Source organism: Camelina sativa, chromosome 17, assembly GCF_000633955.1.
Source record: "Camelina sativa cultivar DH55 chromosome 17, Cs, whole genome shotgun sequence".
NCBI lineage: Eukaryota > Viridiplantae > Streptophyta > Magnoliopsida > Brassicales > Brassicaceae > Camelina > Camelina sativa.
The window spans coordinates 29330146-29342163 of NC_025701.1; the positions used below are offsets into that span (position 1 = coordinate 29330146).

Here is a 12018-nt window from a genome sequence, read left to right on the forward strand (position 1 = left end):
GAATCAATACTGGATATTATTTTATTGGTTATTGGTTATTGGTTTATCGGATATCTATTGGTATGTTGTTCCGCAGTTTGTTGTGAATGTGGTTAGGTGGCTAGTGGATATGGGACCACTAGTTGTAGTTATTTATTATATTATATTTATTATTTATTATTAAAAAAAAAGGTCGGTTGTTTCATCCATTCTTCATCCTTCCCAAAAGCTTTACTTGAAACCAAAAGCTTTTGACTATCTTGTTTTTTAAAAAAGAGAAGAAAATTGGTGTTTACATCAAACAAGGAAGGGTCTTGTGGCGAAGTTAAAGAGGTGGATGACATGAAGGACTGTGAAGAAGTGAAGGAAGATGATGTGAAAGGGTCTGACTTGGTAATACAATTCACAAAGTTAATAAAGACGTGAAAAAGAAAAAAAGAAAGACATTTAGATGCATTGATTATTGTGATATGTGTACGTTATAATGAATTTCCAATATATATCATCTATTATTAAACCATTTTTTCACCTCTTTTACTACCATTTCCACATTTGTGAATTAGCATTCAAAATCAAAAAGCTGACTCAAAATGCTTTGACTCTATTTTTTATACGACAATTGAATCATTTATCTTCTTCTATCAACTTCAACTTCATCTTCACTTCTCTCCACAACAACATCAAAAAAGACAATGTCAACTTTTATAATAAATCTACAAAATTCTAAGTAAAACTCATCAAAGTTTACAGTTCCAAAAAAAAAATCAAATTATCAAAGAACAATAACAAATGTTTTTTAAAAAAATATAGAAATTAGGTTGATCATAATATGTATTTTGGTAATTTGTATTAGTGTTGTTATTGAGTCACTAGGGTACAATGTGTATGTTGTTAACAAAACACAAAATATAAAAAAAAAATTAATCTTAGTATGATGATATATATCAATGTAGCATGTAATGTAAAAAAAAACAATTCACAAAGTTAATAAATACGTGGAATAGAAAGAAAGAAGTACAATTAACGGCGGTGAATGTAGCTACGGATGCTCTTCTTTAGACGATTCTCAGCATCTCTGATCATGCTCGCCAGAGGGTCACACTCACACGTACATAAAGGATCTACCTTTCTGGCTATTCTCGATTTTGTTTGGCCTAAAGATTTCAATTTTTCTTAGAAAATAGTTTGATTTTCGTGCAAAAAATCAGGTTTTTTTTGTCTTTTGCTATTATTAATTAGGGATTTTGAAATTGATGACACTTGTTGTAAATGTCGATATATTGTTTCATCTGTCCAATAGATTTCTCCTTCTTCTGTTTGCAGAGTTCCACCTTGGTTCCATTCACATGCATTAAAGCCTTTGGTTCAACAAGTATTCTCACACCTTTCTCCTCCACCAGCTCATCAAATTTCCCTTTCTTAAGACACACGATCAACAACACGCAACTTTGAAAACTTTATAGAGCTAATCTAGAAAAATTGTGCATTGGCTGATATATATGAAGATAGAGATGTCAGTACATTATAACTATATAGCACTTAAAACAGAGCAATGCATACTTATCAATGAGCTAAAAACCAGAGTACTGAATAAACTTGCGGCAAAACATCTGGAAACCTTAAGAGAACCTATGCATTAAGCTAAAGTGAACCTGAATTCATAAGACAAGAAACATACACATAACCATCATTGACTCTGTAACTAGATAGAACATAACACATCTCAACCATTGATGAGCCCTTAGAACATAGCAATGCATCCATTGAATGTAAACTTAGAACATAGCAATGCATCCACCTTTTCCCATCAATGAAACTGTGGCTAAGTGATAGATTCACGTAGGATCTAACTCAAGTAACTGAATCAGTATGCAATTAACAAGACTGTAATTGAGCCGGGTAAAGCAAAATTATACTCACCGAAAGTTAAAGGTACGAAGAAGTATCAAATCATTCACTGTGACAACCCGTCCCGCGGACCCCACTAGCCCATCGCTAGCTGCTCCAACGGACCATCCGTGGGCCCCACTAGCCCACCGCTAGCCGGCCCAACGGACTCCAAGCTGGCCCTGCAGGGCATCGATCCTAACCCCTCACTGGGCAAATGGAACTATTCATCCAAATCCACAGTAGGTTATTGGTGTACCAGACGTTCCTCGAACCCTGGTCCCCACCCTTTAACAACCTTCCCACAGGACAAGCTGTCACCAACGAACCATAATACAAGTTGTCACCAATTGATCTGCAGGTCAATTGGTGACAACTTGTCCTGTGGGAAGGTTGTTAAAGGGTGAGGACCAGGGTTCGAGGAACGCCTGGCGCACCAATAACCTACTGGTGGATGTGGATTTCCACAGTGATGGGTTAGGATCGATGCCCTGCAGGGCCAGCTTCGGGCCTATGGGGGCAAGCTAGCGGTGGGCTAGTGGGGTCAACGGGACGGGTTATCACATTCACCAATTGAAAAACTGAAGAAAATTACTTTAATTTCTTATTTTGATTCTCTGAATTTTCTTATATTATGTTAATTACTAATTTTAACAAATCAAACTTTGTATACTTTAATCAATTTTCTGTATATATTTATTTTTACTGTTTGTTTATAATAAATAATAATTGTATTTAAATTGCACATATTTTTTTTGTTAATTTCACATATTTTCCTACTAAAATCAGTAAGTTAATAGATTACTTCTCTATTAAAATTAGTAATTTAATAAATTACTTTTTGTGTTTATACACTTTTTAAAAAGATTAATTGTAATCCTTTTATTTTTAAGGTTTTATTTTAATTTTTCTATAATTTTAAATATAACTTTTTCACACTTGCCAAGTAGTTACTAACTTTGAAAACTAAATTTTAATACTTAAAATTACTATCTAGTTACCTATGTAAACGTTTTTCCTACCAATTAGTTCGTTTGAGCTGATCTTGTACTCTGTTGCCAAAAAAAAAAAAAATACTTAAAATTACTAGTACTTTAAATGTTAAATACTATGTTCATTGATTTTGTGGGTTTTGGATAATATGAAAACTGTATTTAACATTTTTATTCTAGAAGACCCAATGAAGGCATTTTCATTTTGATTAAAAAACTGAATCTTTTGTACTTTCTTCATATTAGCATATTACACAATCCTAAAGCCTAATTTTTGTTTCTCAAGTCATATAATGTAATTATGTGCCTATGTTTTCTACAACAAAACAAAACTATTGTACATATCTAAACTTAAAGGAAACTAATCATATATATATATATATATATATATAACAATTCTGAGTTGATTATATATATTTTTAGTAAGTCATTGTCATTTGTCTCAAACAATTATTCTATAAACATTTTTCTTGATATTTTGTTATTAACAAATTTGAAATTTTGAACAAATTCAGATTGTATGATTGGTATACGACATTTGGTATATGCCATTCACACGGCTCAAATTACAAGTGTGATTCTATGTCTCTACGATGGTTAGAATATGTTTGTTTGTTCCGTTTGTACTTCTTGTGAATTCTGAGTTGTTTATATTAAAAAAGCCAAAACAAATCCAAAAAAATCAATACATTATCGTTTTATGCCTCTTATTCATCCACCCATTTAAATTTTAAATTTCTTGATTCATTTCTTTTGTTCCCTTGTCGTCTATTACATACAAAAAAAAAAAATTGCTTGATTCATGAGTCCATCAAGTTAATAAATGAAAGGAAACAGCTGTTTACGTCCAACCATGTCCAAAAAAGAATGAAAAAAAGACAGAAACAGAAAGTGACCAAAGGAGACTTTAATTAATATCTTTCCGACGAGAATGGAAACTGTAAGAAGAACAATCCCAGAGGCGTTACTGGTTGAGATACTTGCAAGATTACCGGTGAGAAGCATCGCAAGATTCAAATCAGTCTGCAAAAGATGGAAATCTGTTATAGAATCGGACTACATCCGCCGGCTCTTTGTCTCCCTCCACCGACACTCCTCCTCCTCATGGTCTCTCATGTTCAGAACCGAGTACTGTCGTCACATCACACAACCCATAGGCTTCCACGGATGCGAAACATGGGATCTTCCCAAATCACTTGTTTCTTATATCATGCCTTTCCAACGGTATCCGAATCTCCCTACCTCTGAATACTACTTTAAAGCTTCTTCAAACGGATTGATCTGGATCGATGTCTTTCTTTCCCGTAATCAGAACATGGTTTACAGCTATAAATCTTTCGTTGGTAATCCAGTTTTACAGCAATGGGTTGAGATCCCTCCAGCTCCTGATCCATGGGCTAAAAGTAAAATCCCTTGGTATCAGAATCCATTTTCTGCCGTCGGTATGGTGACCCGTGTTGAGCACGGCATCGTTTCGAGCTTCAAAATGGTTAGGACGATCCAAATGGAAATGTTTGATCGTAAAGTTGAAGGAATGTATCTATGGAGAGTTTGTGTGTATTCGTCTGAGACAGGTTTATGGACTATCAAGAAACTTTTCTCCACCCGAGCCGTCGGCAACTATGGTTTTGATTCTCTAAACGGGGTTCTTTATATGTGGGATAGGTTTATGTTTTGTAATGGACCTGGTGTCCTTATAGCTCATGACTTTTATGGCCCTGAAGCTGATGATCAATGTCAGATTATACCTCTCCCTGGCGTGGATCACAAAAAAGCTCGGAGATGCTTGACTACTTCAGTAGAAGATGTTATCTTCATCGAAGCTATATATCGAAGATTGAGTGTATGGAGGCTGAATAACGAAGATATCAGTGAAAGGTGGCAGCTGATTTGGGAAATTAACATGCCGTCTGTTGTATCTGATGTCAACTGTTTCCCCCTGGCAATGAATCCGTTTGATTCTGGTATCGTCTATCTGTGGTTACGTCAAGACCGTTGTTTGGCATCTGGTAACTTGCGGACAGAAGAGTTTATTGTTCATCAAGAATCAGATGATTGGAGTAGTAGTAGTGAAGGTGATTGTTGTCGCATAAACAATTCAGATACTGCAGGGCACCTGGAAGAATTTTGCAATGGAGTCGTTATGTTATCCCAGTTTGTGCTCCCACGTTGGATGGACTCCGTACCCCAACCGCCAACTTGATTATCCTTCTTAGGGGATTAGTAACTTTCCATTTTGACGACAAAAAAAAAAAAAGCTTTTTCTTCGGTGTTTATGTATTCAGCATGCTGTAGCATGAGCTGTGCAACGTATTAATAATCAATTTTTTTTGGCAGTGCTTTAATAATCATAGTGTATGGAAACAAATATATCAGATCTCGAAATCGAAAATTTCTTGGCTATAATATTCAACAATCCTTTTTGTTTCTATCAATCAAATCCAGAGACATTACCTAACAAAATCTTAGAACACAAGACAAGGCAACAAAATCTAAAGCCTAACCAGCTTTTAGACAGTCTCTTGAGAGTCAGACCACATCACTAGAGTTGCAAGAAGAGCGATGGCTGCGGTCTCTACTCGCAACCGGTGCGGTCCGAGTCCAACCGCTGTGCCGCCTGCTTCCAACATCATCTCCACCTCTTTCTTCGTGAAGTCTGCGCCAATATCATTGTTGACGTTAGATTGTACCAGTCTACCAGACTTGTGTAGCTACCGTTCATTTTGTGTCTAACCAGTAATTTTTGAAAAAAATGATAGCTTCTGCAGAAGACAACCACATCAGAAAATGTATTGAAGAAAGGGTTTCTTACCGCCTTCTGGTCCAACGATTAATACTCCACTGGTTTCTTTTGGTGACGAGTTTACTGCATTAAGGAGAGGTGTAGCTTCGGCTGTAGCAACCAAACATAACTTCGACTTGGAAATCTAGAAAACACCAAAAGGTATTATGTCAAGTTTAGAAACCAAGAATCTTGAGTGTGGCTTTAGAGAGATGTTGAACCATACATGATCCAAGAGGGTATTAAATTTGATTGGAGGGTTCAGTACCATCTGATGTAGCCTTTGGCCTGTGAGAGTAAAAGATAAGGCAAATAGTTTGTGATCATACCAAGGTAAAACAGGAACAAGATTAATAAATAAAATGGTAGTATGTTACCTGATATTATTGTTACTTACATTGCTTAGCCGCAGCAAAACTAACGCGTTCTAATCTGTCAACCCGGTTTTCGGAGATTATGGAAGATCTTTCTGTTAAAAGTGGGGTGACACTACTCGCTCCAAGTTCCTGATAATAGCATATACACATATTCAGTGGCACGATATTCACAGAATCACAGGTGACTTAGAACAGACATAGAAGTAAATACTTACTGTACATTTCTCAATTAGCCAGTCTGCTCGACCACCCTTCAGAGTTCCTAAAACACACATATTTAAAGATATCATGACCCGAGGTATGCAGAGAATAAATAATCTGGCAATATCTTAGCATTACGAGCAGTCCCATTTCATACCAAAAGCTGCAAACACCTGCCACTGCATGCCCTGAGGAACAATCACCTTCTGATCTTCTTGTGCGATAAAATCAACTCCAGTTTTGTCTATGCTTTGTATACAACCCTCAACCAAACCTCCTTTGCCATTAAAGAGTTCTACCCTTGCATAGAAAAAGGGTGCAAGTAATTACTTACATTTACTAAATTCTAATGGTAATTGGTAAGTGATCTTAAAGCAAAGAATACGTACCCTAATCTTATCTAAGAGTTAGTTTGATGATATCATAGCAATAACCACCGAATTCATCATAGCAAAGATGCATAAAAAGGTTACTAGGATCTAGCTAAAACGATGGCTCTTTGGTTTCCTATCCATATACATACACACAACAACACAATGCAGCTACATGGATGCAAGCAAACAAATATGAACAAAATCAAGAATTTGAGGCAAGAATGAAGAAAGAACAACTCAAATTGTTTAAAGGGCTTTCATGCCAATAACAACACTGGGAAATTACCAATAACGTATTTGAATGTAATTAGTACCTGTCCTCCTGTTTCAGTCTTAGAACTTTAGCCATATGCCAAAACTCAGAGCCTTGAACACGAACACTTCCACCCTAAAGTAATCATAATGATTTAAATAAAATTAGTATTACCATTTCACCCTAAATAAGAGTAATGGAGCAACAAGAACATGAGAGAGAGAGAGAGAGAGAGAGAGAGAGAGAGAGAGTGTGCCTTGCAAGATGGAAGATCATCGGAGAAGAATCGAGGAAGGCCACCGCGAGATTGATTCCGAAGGTCCAAATCCGAAGGAGGAGACGAAGATACAGAAGCAAACGTCCTGAAGCTGGACGGAGGAAGCCATGAACGAACAAGACTCGGCAAATCGGAAAACAGTGGCCGTACAGCCGCCAGGGCTCTCATTATTATTCAATCAAAAGCTTCGAAATTTTTTGTTTCCCTTTCGAAGATTTTGGTTCAGTTCTTATTATTTCGGTTTAGTTTAGATATCGGTCTTATCCGGTTCAATTCCAATTAAATTTCCGGTTAAATTCCGCGCAATTCAAAGGGATTTTGTTATTTCAAAAATACAAAAGAAACGGTCATAAAAGCTAGCAAAATTCAAAATTAGAAAATACGCAGATCACGATGATACCAACAAATCGTGGTTAAACAACAGACCAATTATATCATTACACGTGTCTATACGTGCCGTTACATACAGATGGATACTTTCGCCTATAAAATGTACACAGCATCAATACACCTTTCGTAAAACCTAGATCCAGTTTTTTTTTTTGTTTTTTCTGAAAAGCATCTAAAGAAGAGCGTCTTCATAAACGCCCTTCGTCTTCTTCATCATCTGTAATTCTAGTTTCTAAATCTTTTCTTCCGCGAAACGAAAATGAGAGAGTGCATCTCGATCCACATTGGTCAGGCTGGTATCCAGGTCGGTAACGCTTGCTGGGAGCTTTACTGCCTTGAACATGGCATTCAGGTTCGTCTCTTCCTCTTCCTCAACCTTTACTCCTTTTAGATTTAAGTTTTATCGTGGTCTGAATCTCAGATCTGAGATATTTGGTGATGCATTTCTCTTAGCTTCTCGAATTTATGATTAAAATGGCGGATCTATATATAGTACCTAGTTGTTTAGATCTGTATTTGATTTCGATTTCTTGGAATTTTTTTGGTATCGTTGTTGCAAGGTCCGTTTATTAGATCTGTGTTTGATTTCGACGTCTTGTTAACTGATGTGGTGTTTTGTATCTGGATTTTTACAGCCTGATGGACAGATGCCTGGTGACAAGACTGTTGGCGGAGGTGACGATGCTTTCAACACCTTCTTCAGTGAAACCGGTGCAGGGAAGCACGTCCCACGTGCTGTCTTTGTTGATCTTGAGCCAACTGTGATCGATGAGGTCAGGACTGGTACTTACCGTCAGCTTTTCCACCCTGAGCAACTCATCAGCGGTAAAGAAGACGCAGCTAACAACTTCGCCCGTGGTCATTACACCAGTATGATACTCATTCCTTTTCCAAATTCTCCATCAATCATATATATTTTGTTGAGTTTATCGTGTATTAACTAACTGATTGTGTTTTGAAATCTTATCTCAGTTGGGAAAGAGATTGTTGATCTGTGCTTGGACCGTATCAGGAAGCTCGCTGATAACTGTACTGGTCTCCAAGGATTCCTTGTCTTCAACGCTGTTGGTGGTGGGACTGGATCTGGTCTTGGATCTCTTCTTCTTGAGAGACTTTCTGTTGACTACGGCAAAAAGTCTAAGTTGGGTTTCACAGTTTACCCATCTCCTCAGGTCTCTACTTCTGTTGTTGAGCCTTACAACAGTGTCCTCTCCACTCACTCGCTCTTGGAACATACTGATGTCTCTATCCTTCTCGACAATGAAGCTATCTACGACATCTGCAGGCGTTCCTTGAGCATTGAGAGACCAACCTACACCAACCTCAACCGTCTTGTCTCTCAGGTATAGAACCAGCCAGCATCAAATAACCCTTTTAAACAATAATCTTGCTGTTCTTTTGTTTCTAATTGTGCACTCTCTTTATTTGGTTTCAGGTTATTTCTTCCTTGACTGCTTCTCTGAGGTTCGATGGTGCTTTGAACGTTGATGTCACTGAATTCCAAACCAACTTGGTCCCATACCCAAGAATCCACTTCATGCTTTCCTCCTACGCACCAGTCATCTCTGCAGAGAAAGCCTTCCACGAGCAACTCTCAGTTGCTGAGATCACGAACAGTGCTTTTGAGCCAGCTTCCATGATGGCCAAGTGTGACCCTCGTCACGGAAAGTACATGGCTTGCTGTTTGATGTACCGTGGTGATGTTGTTCCCAAGGACGTGAACGCAGCGGTTGGCACCATCAAGACCAAGCGCACAATCCAGTTTGTGGATTGGTGTCCTACTGGATTCAAGTGTGGTATCAACTACCAGCCACCAACTGTTGTCCCAGGAGGTGATCTTGCTAAAGTGCAGAGGGCTGTCTGTATGATCTCCAACTCCACGAGTGTTGCTGAGGTGTTCTCCCGTATTGATCACAAGTTTGATCTTATGTACGCAAAACGTGCTTTCGTTCACTGGTATGTTGGTGAGGGTATGGAAGAAGGAGAATTCTCTGAAGCTCGTGAGGATCTTGCTGCGTTGGAGAAGGATTATGAAGAGGTCGGTGCTGAAGGTGGTGACGATGAGGATGATGAAGGAGAGGAGTACTGAGAAGCATGTTTTTAAAAAACTTGGATTTTGTGTTGGTTTTTCTATTATCTCGTGTTGTGGAATGGGCTCGAAACTCTTACGAGTTCTTTAGTTGTGTGTTTCTCGAAAACTTGATGCATTAAAACTAAATTTCTGTCTCTTGCTTGTGAAAATAGCCGTTTTATCTCAATTATCTAGTTCCTTTGTGTGTTGTTGACTCGTCTCTCTGCTCTGCTTCTCTATCTCTATGATCAATTTCAAATCGAAATCTACGAACTTATATATATATATATGCCGCGGACCTTTTGGTTAGGCTAAAATTATTAAGAAAAATGAATACATTTAGAATATATTTTGGTTTAGCAGTTAATGTAATTAACTTTATAATGAGAGAATAATATAAATTTCAATAATCATGGCTGATATAATAAGTAATTTCAATAATCTAGATTAAAAAGCATGTAGAAAGGTAATTTTGAGTTTTCAAAGAAGTGAGAAGAATGGTGAAAGATTGAAACTTTTTGAACCCTTACAGAGAAGCAGCAACAATGTCTTTGTACATCCGTAAGAATATCTTATAGATAAAGAGGTAAGACGGTAAATAAAAATATATACGTAGACTAGAGCCCCCAATATATACTACTAGATTGTGTAGAGCACAAAGAACAATTTGTTGCTGCTAATTTAGACGAGGATCAATCCCTGATATCCTCTCATCTTCCAACAGAGAATATGGATCAATGTACGGTGGTGGTGAGACCGGAGTTCTACTTCCATCATGCACGAAATCAGCTCCAAAGTACTTTACATTTTCAACAACAACAACAACAAAAAATACAGAATTAGTTTGTGGAAATGAAAACCTTAGAAGGTTATTCTGAAACACTTTCTATAAGCACTAAATCTAGTTAGGAGTTAGGTTGGTTCTACATTTGACTCTTTCATAAGATTCAAGAATGATAATGAAGAAAAGTAGACTTTTGCAAATACTTACGAGGTAAAGGGCAGAGAAGGCACCAAGAGTCAAGACTATCAATGGCCAAAAGCCCAAGAAGAAAGTTCCTCCAATTGTCAGCAAGACTCTAGCCCGCGGAATCAATCCCTGAAACAACAATAAACGATACATCTCTCAATAGTTAATGATGGAGTTGCAGGTGATCAAATGCTTAACCAGCGACCAAGATTTTAGACTTATTTGGTTGAACAAATAAACAGTAGTGCTCAACATTCTTTACTTGACAAATTCCCTAATCAACTCCTAAAATCAAACTCTAGTATAACTACACAAGCTGCTACGAACTACGGGGATACAAAGAACACACTACTGTTACAAGTTATATATAAAGTTAGCAGGTACAAGTGTTAAACTGACCTCAAGGCCTTCGCTGTTTAAAGCCAATGATCTCTCTCTCTGGTTAAGCAAGCTTGGATCAAACGCGGGAGTAGTTGCAGTCGTTTTAGAGCTGTTTCCAGTATCTTTACCGGCTTTGATCTCATCTTGATCCACTTCATAGTCTTGAAGCACTGAGGTAGGAGACATACCTCGTCTCTTCAACTCTTTCATAAACAAAGATTCTGGAGGTTCTTCACCTACCATAACAAAAACAAAAAAAACAAACAAACTCCACAAATCAAAATCTTACTCAATCTTAAAGCTCCAGATTCAACCACAATTAAACTAGTAAGAAACAACCCAAAACCAAAGATATATGTTTTGACTTAGAAAAATAACAAAAAAAAGGTTATAAGATCAATCCTGTCTGAAGGAAGAGGGAAAAAAAAAAAAGAAGAAGTAAAGGGCAGACCTTTGGACTTATTATCGCCGTCAAGAGCAGATGAACGAACCCTAACACATGTACCGAGACGAACCCAAGTTCTGGAATCAGCTAATCTGAAAACCCTTTTCCTAGATTCCAATTTAACGGGAGTCTTATGGCGGGAAATCGAAACAGGAGAAGATACACAGAATTTAACAATCTCCAGAGAAGCTGCCATTATTTTTTGTTTCCTTTTAATTTGCGATTTTCTTCAGTTCCAGGAAAGATTCATGATCCAGGGAGGAAGAAAAAAGAAGAAGCTGCGTATATTAGAGAGAGAGTCTACGATAAACTCAAGACGGCAAAATTTTATTATGTTTGTTATGTGTTGTGTCAAAAAAATATTTGAAGCAAGTGGTTGCGAGACAACGGTGGCAGAGTTATCATCATCACTGTTTTACACTCTTGGTAGCGTCTTTTAGCACGCATAAAAGGTGTTTTGCTAAAATGCGCCGAGGCTGTCAGGTGTGTGTGTGGTTGCTAAAATTTGCCGCAAGGAGAATGGTAACGTAACGCGAGACTCCACGTCTCGTTTTTGTCTCTATTCCCAAATTAAATTGGGTCCCAATTAAATTAGTACAATCAACAAAAATAGATATAAAGAGAACCAAAAAAAAAAAA

At 37.4% G+C, this 12018-nt stretch overlaps 4 protein-coding genes across 5 annotated transcripts; 2 read left to right on the forward strand and 2 right to left on the reverse strand.

The window, feature by feature from the left end:
- LOC104758272 (F-box protein At1g49990-like) lies at positions 3644 to 5198 on the forward strand. Its single transcript, XM_010481100.2, has one exon. It carries the CDS (start codon positions 3790 to 3792, stop codon positions 5059 to 5061), a length of 1272 nt encoding a protein of 423 aa, XP_010479402.1. The 5' UTR covers positions 3644 to 3789; the 3' UTR covers positions 5062 to 5198.
- Positions 5231 to 7309, reverse strand: LOC104758271 (ribosomal RNA small subunit methyltransferase E-like). 2 transcript variants are annotated; one of them, XM_010481099.1, is made up of 8 exons: positions 7102 to 7309; positions 6907 to 6980; positions 6376 to 6518; positions 6233 to 6279; positions 6038 to 6146; positions 5867 to 5928; positions 5671 to 5785; positions 5231 to 5514 (listed from the first exon to the last, which is right to left on the reverse strand). In XM_010481099.1, exons 1-8 carry the CDS (start codon positions 7288 to 7290, stop codon positions 5369 to 5371), a joined length of 885 nt encoding a protein of 294 aa, XP_010479401.1. In that variant the 5' UTR covers positions 7291 to 7309; the 3' UTR covers positions 5231 to 5368. The 2 variants fall into 2 exon arrangements, 1 of the variants encoding a protein (XP_010479401.1); XR_002036168.1 differs by lacking the exon at positions 5231 to 5514 and having other exon boundaries at positions 5708 to 5785; positions 6018 to 6146.
- LOC104758270 (tubulin alpha-6 chain) lies at positions 7633 to 9770 on the forward strand. The gene is made up of 4 exons (XM_010481098.2): positions 7633 to 7864; positions 8148 to 8382; positions 8485 to 8855; positions 8948 to 9770. The coding sequence occupies exons 1-4, from the start codon at positions 7772 to 7774 to the stop codon at positions 9599 to 9601; spliced, it is 1353 nt and encodes a 450-aa protein (XP_010479400.1). The 5' UTR covers positions 7633 to 7771; the 3' UTR covers positions 9602 to 9770.
- Positions 10073 to 11568, reverse strand: LOC104758321 (the record flags this gene model as incomplete). The annotated part of the gene is given in 4 exon segments (XM_010481158.2): positions 10073 to 10382; positions 10575 to 10682; positions 10953 to 11170; positions 11386 to 11568. Coding segments are annotated over 4 exon segments (632 nt in total), but the record flags the coding sequence as incomplete, so codon positions are not given.

Excerpts from the sequence above, each read along its gene's own strand:
- LOC104758272 (XM_010481100.2), top strand. The coding sequence starts at position 3,790 with ATGGAAACTGTAAGAAGAACAATCCCAGAGGCGTTACTGGTTGAGATA.
- LOC104758271 (XM_010481099.1), bottom strand. The coding sequence starts at position 7,290 with ATGAGAGCCCTGGCGGCTGTACGGCCACTGTTTTCCGATTTGCCGAGT. Across the intron at positions 6,280-6,375 it reads GCAGGTGTTTGCAGCTTTTG|GAACTCTGAAGGGTGGTCGA; the intron begins GTATGAAATGGG and ends TGTGTGTTTTAG. Across the intron at positions 6,147-6,232 it reads GGCTAATTGAGAAATGTACA|GAACTTGGAGCGAGTAGTGT; the intron begins GTAAGTATTTAC and ends TGCTATTATCAG.
- LOC104758270 (XM_010481098.2), top strand. The coding sequence starts at position 7,772 with ATGAGAGAGTGCATCTCGATCCACATTGGTCAGGCTGGTATCCAGGTC. Across the intron at positions 8,383-8,484 it reads CGCCCGTGGTCATTACACCA|TTGGGAAAGAGATTGTTGAT; the intron begins GTATGATACTCA and ends ATCTTATCTCAG. Across the intron at positions 8,856-8,947 it reads TCAACCGTCTTGTCTCTCAG|GTTATTTCTTCCTTGACTGC; the intron begins GTATAGAACCAG and ends ATTTGGTTTCAG.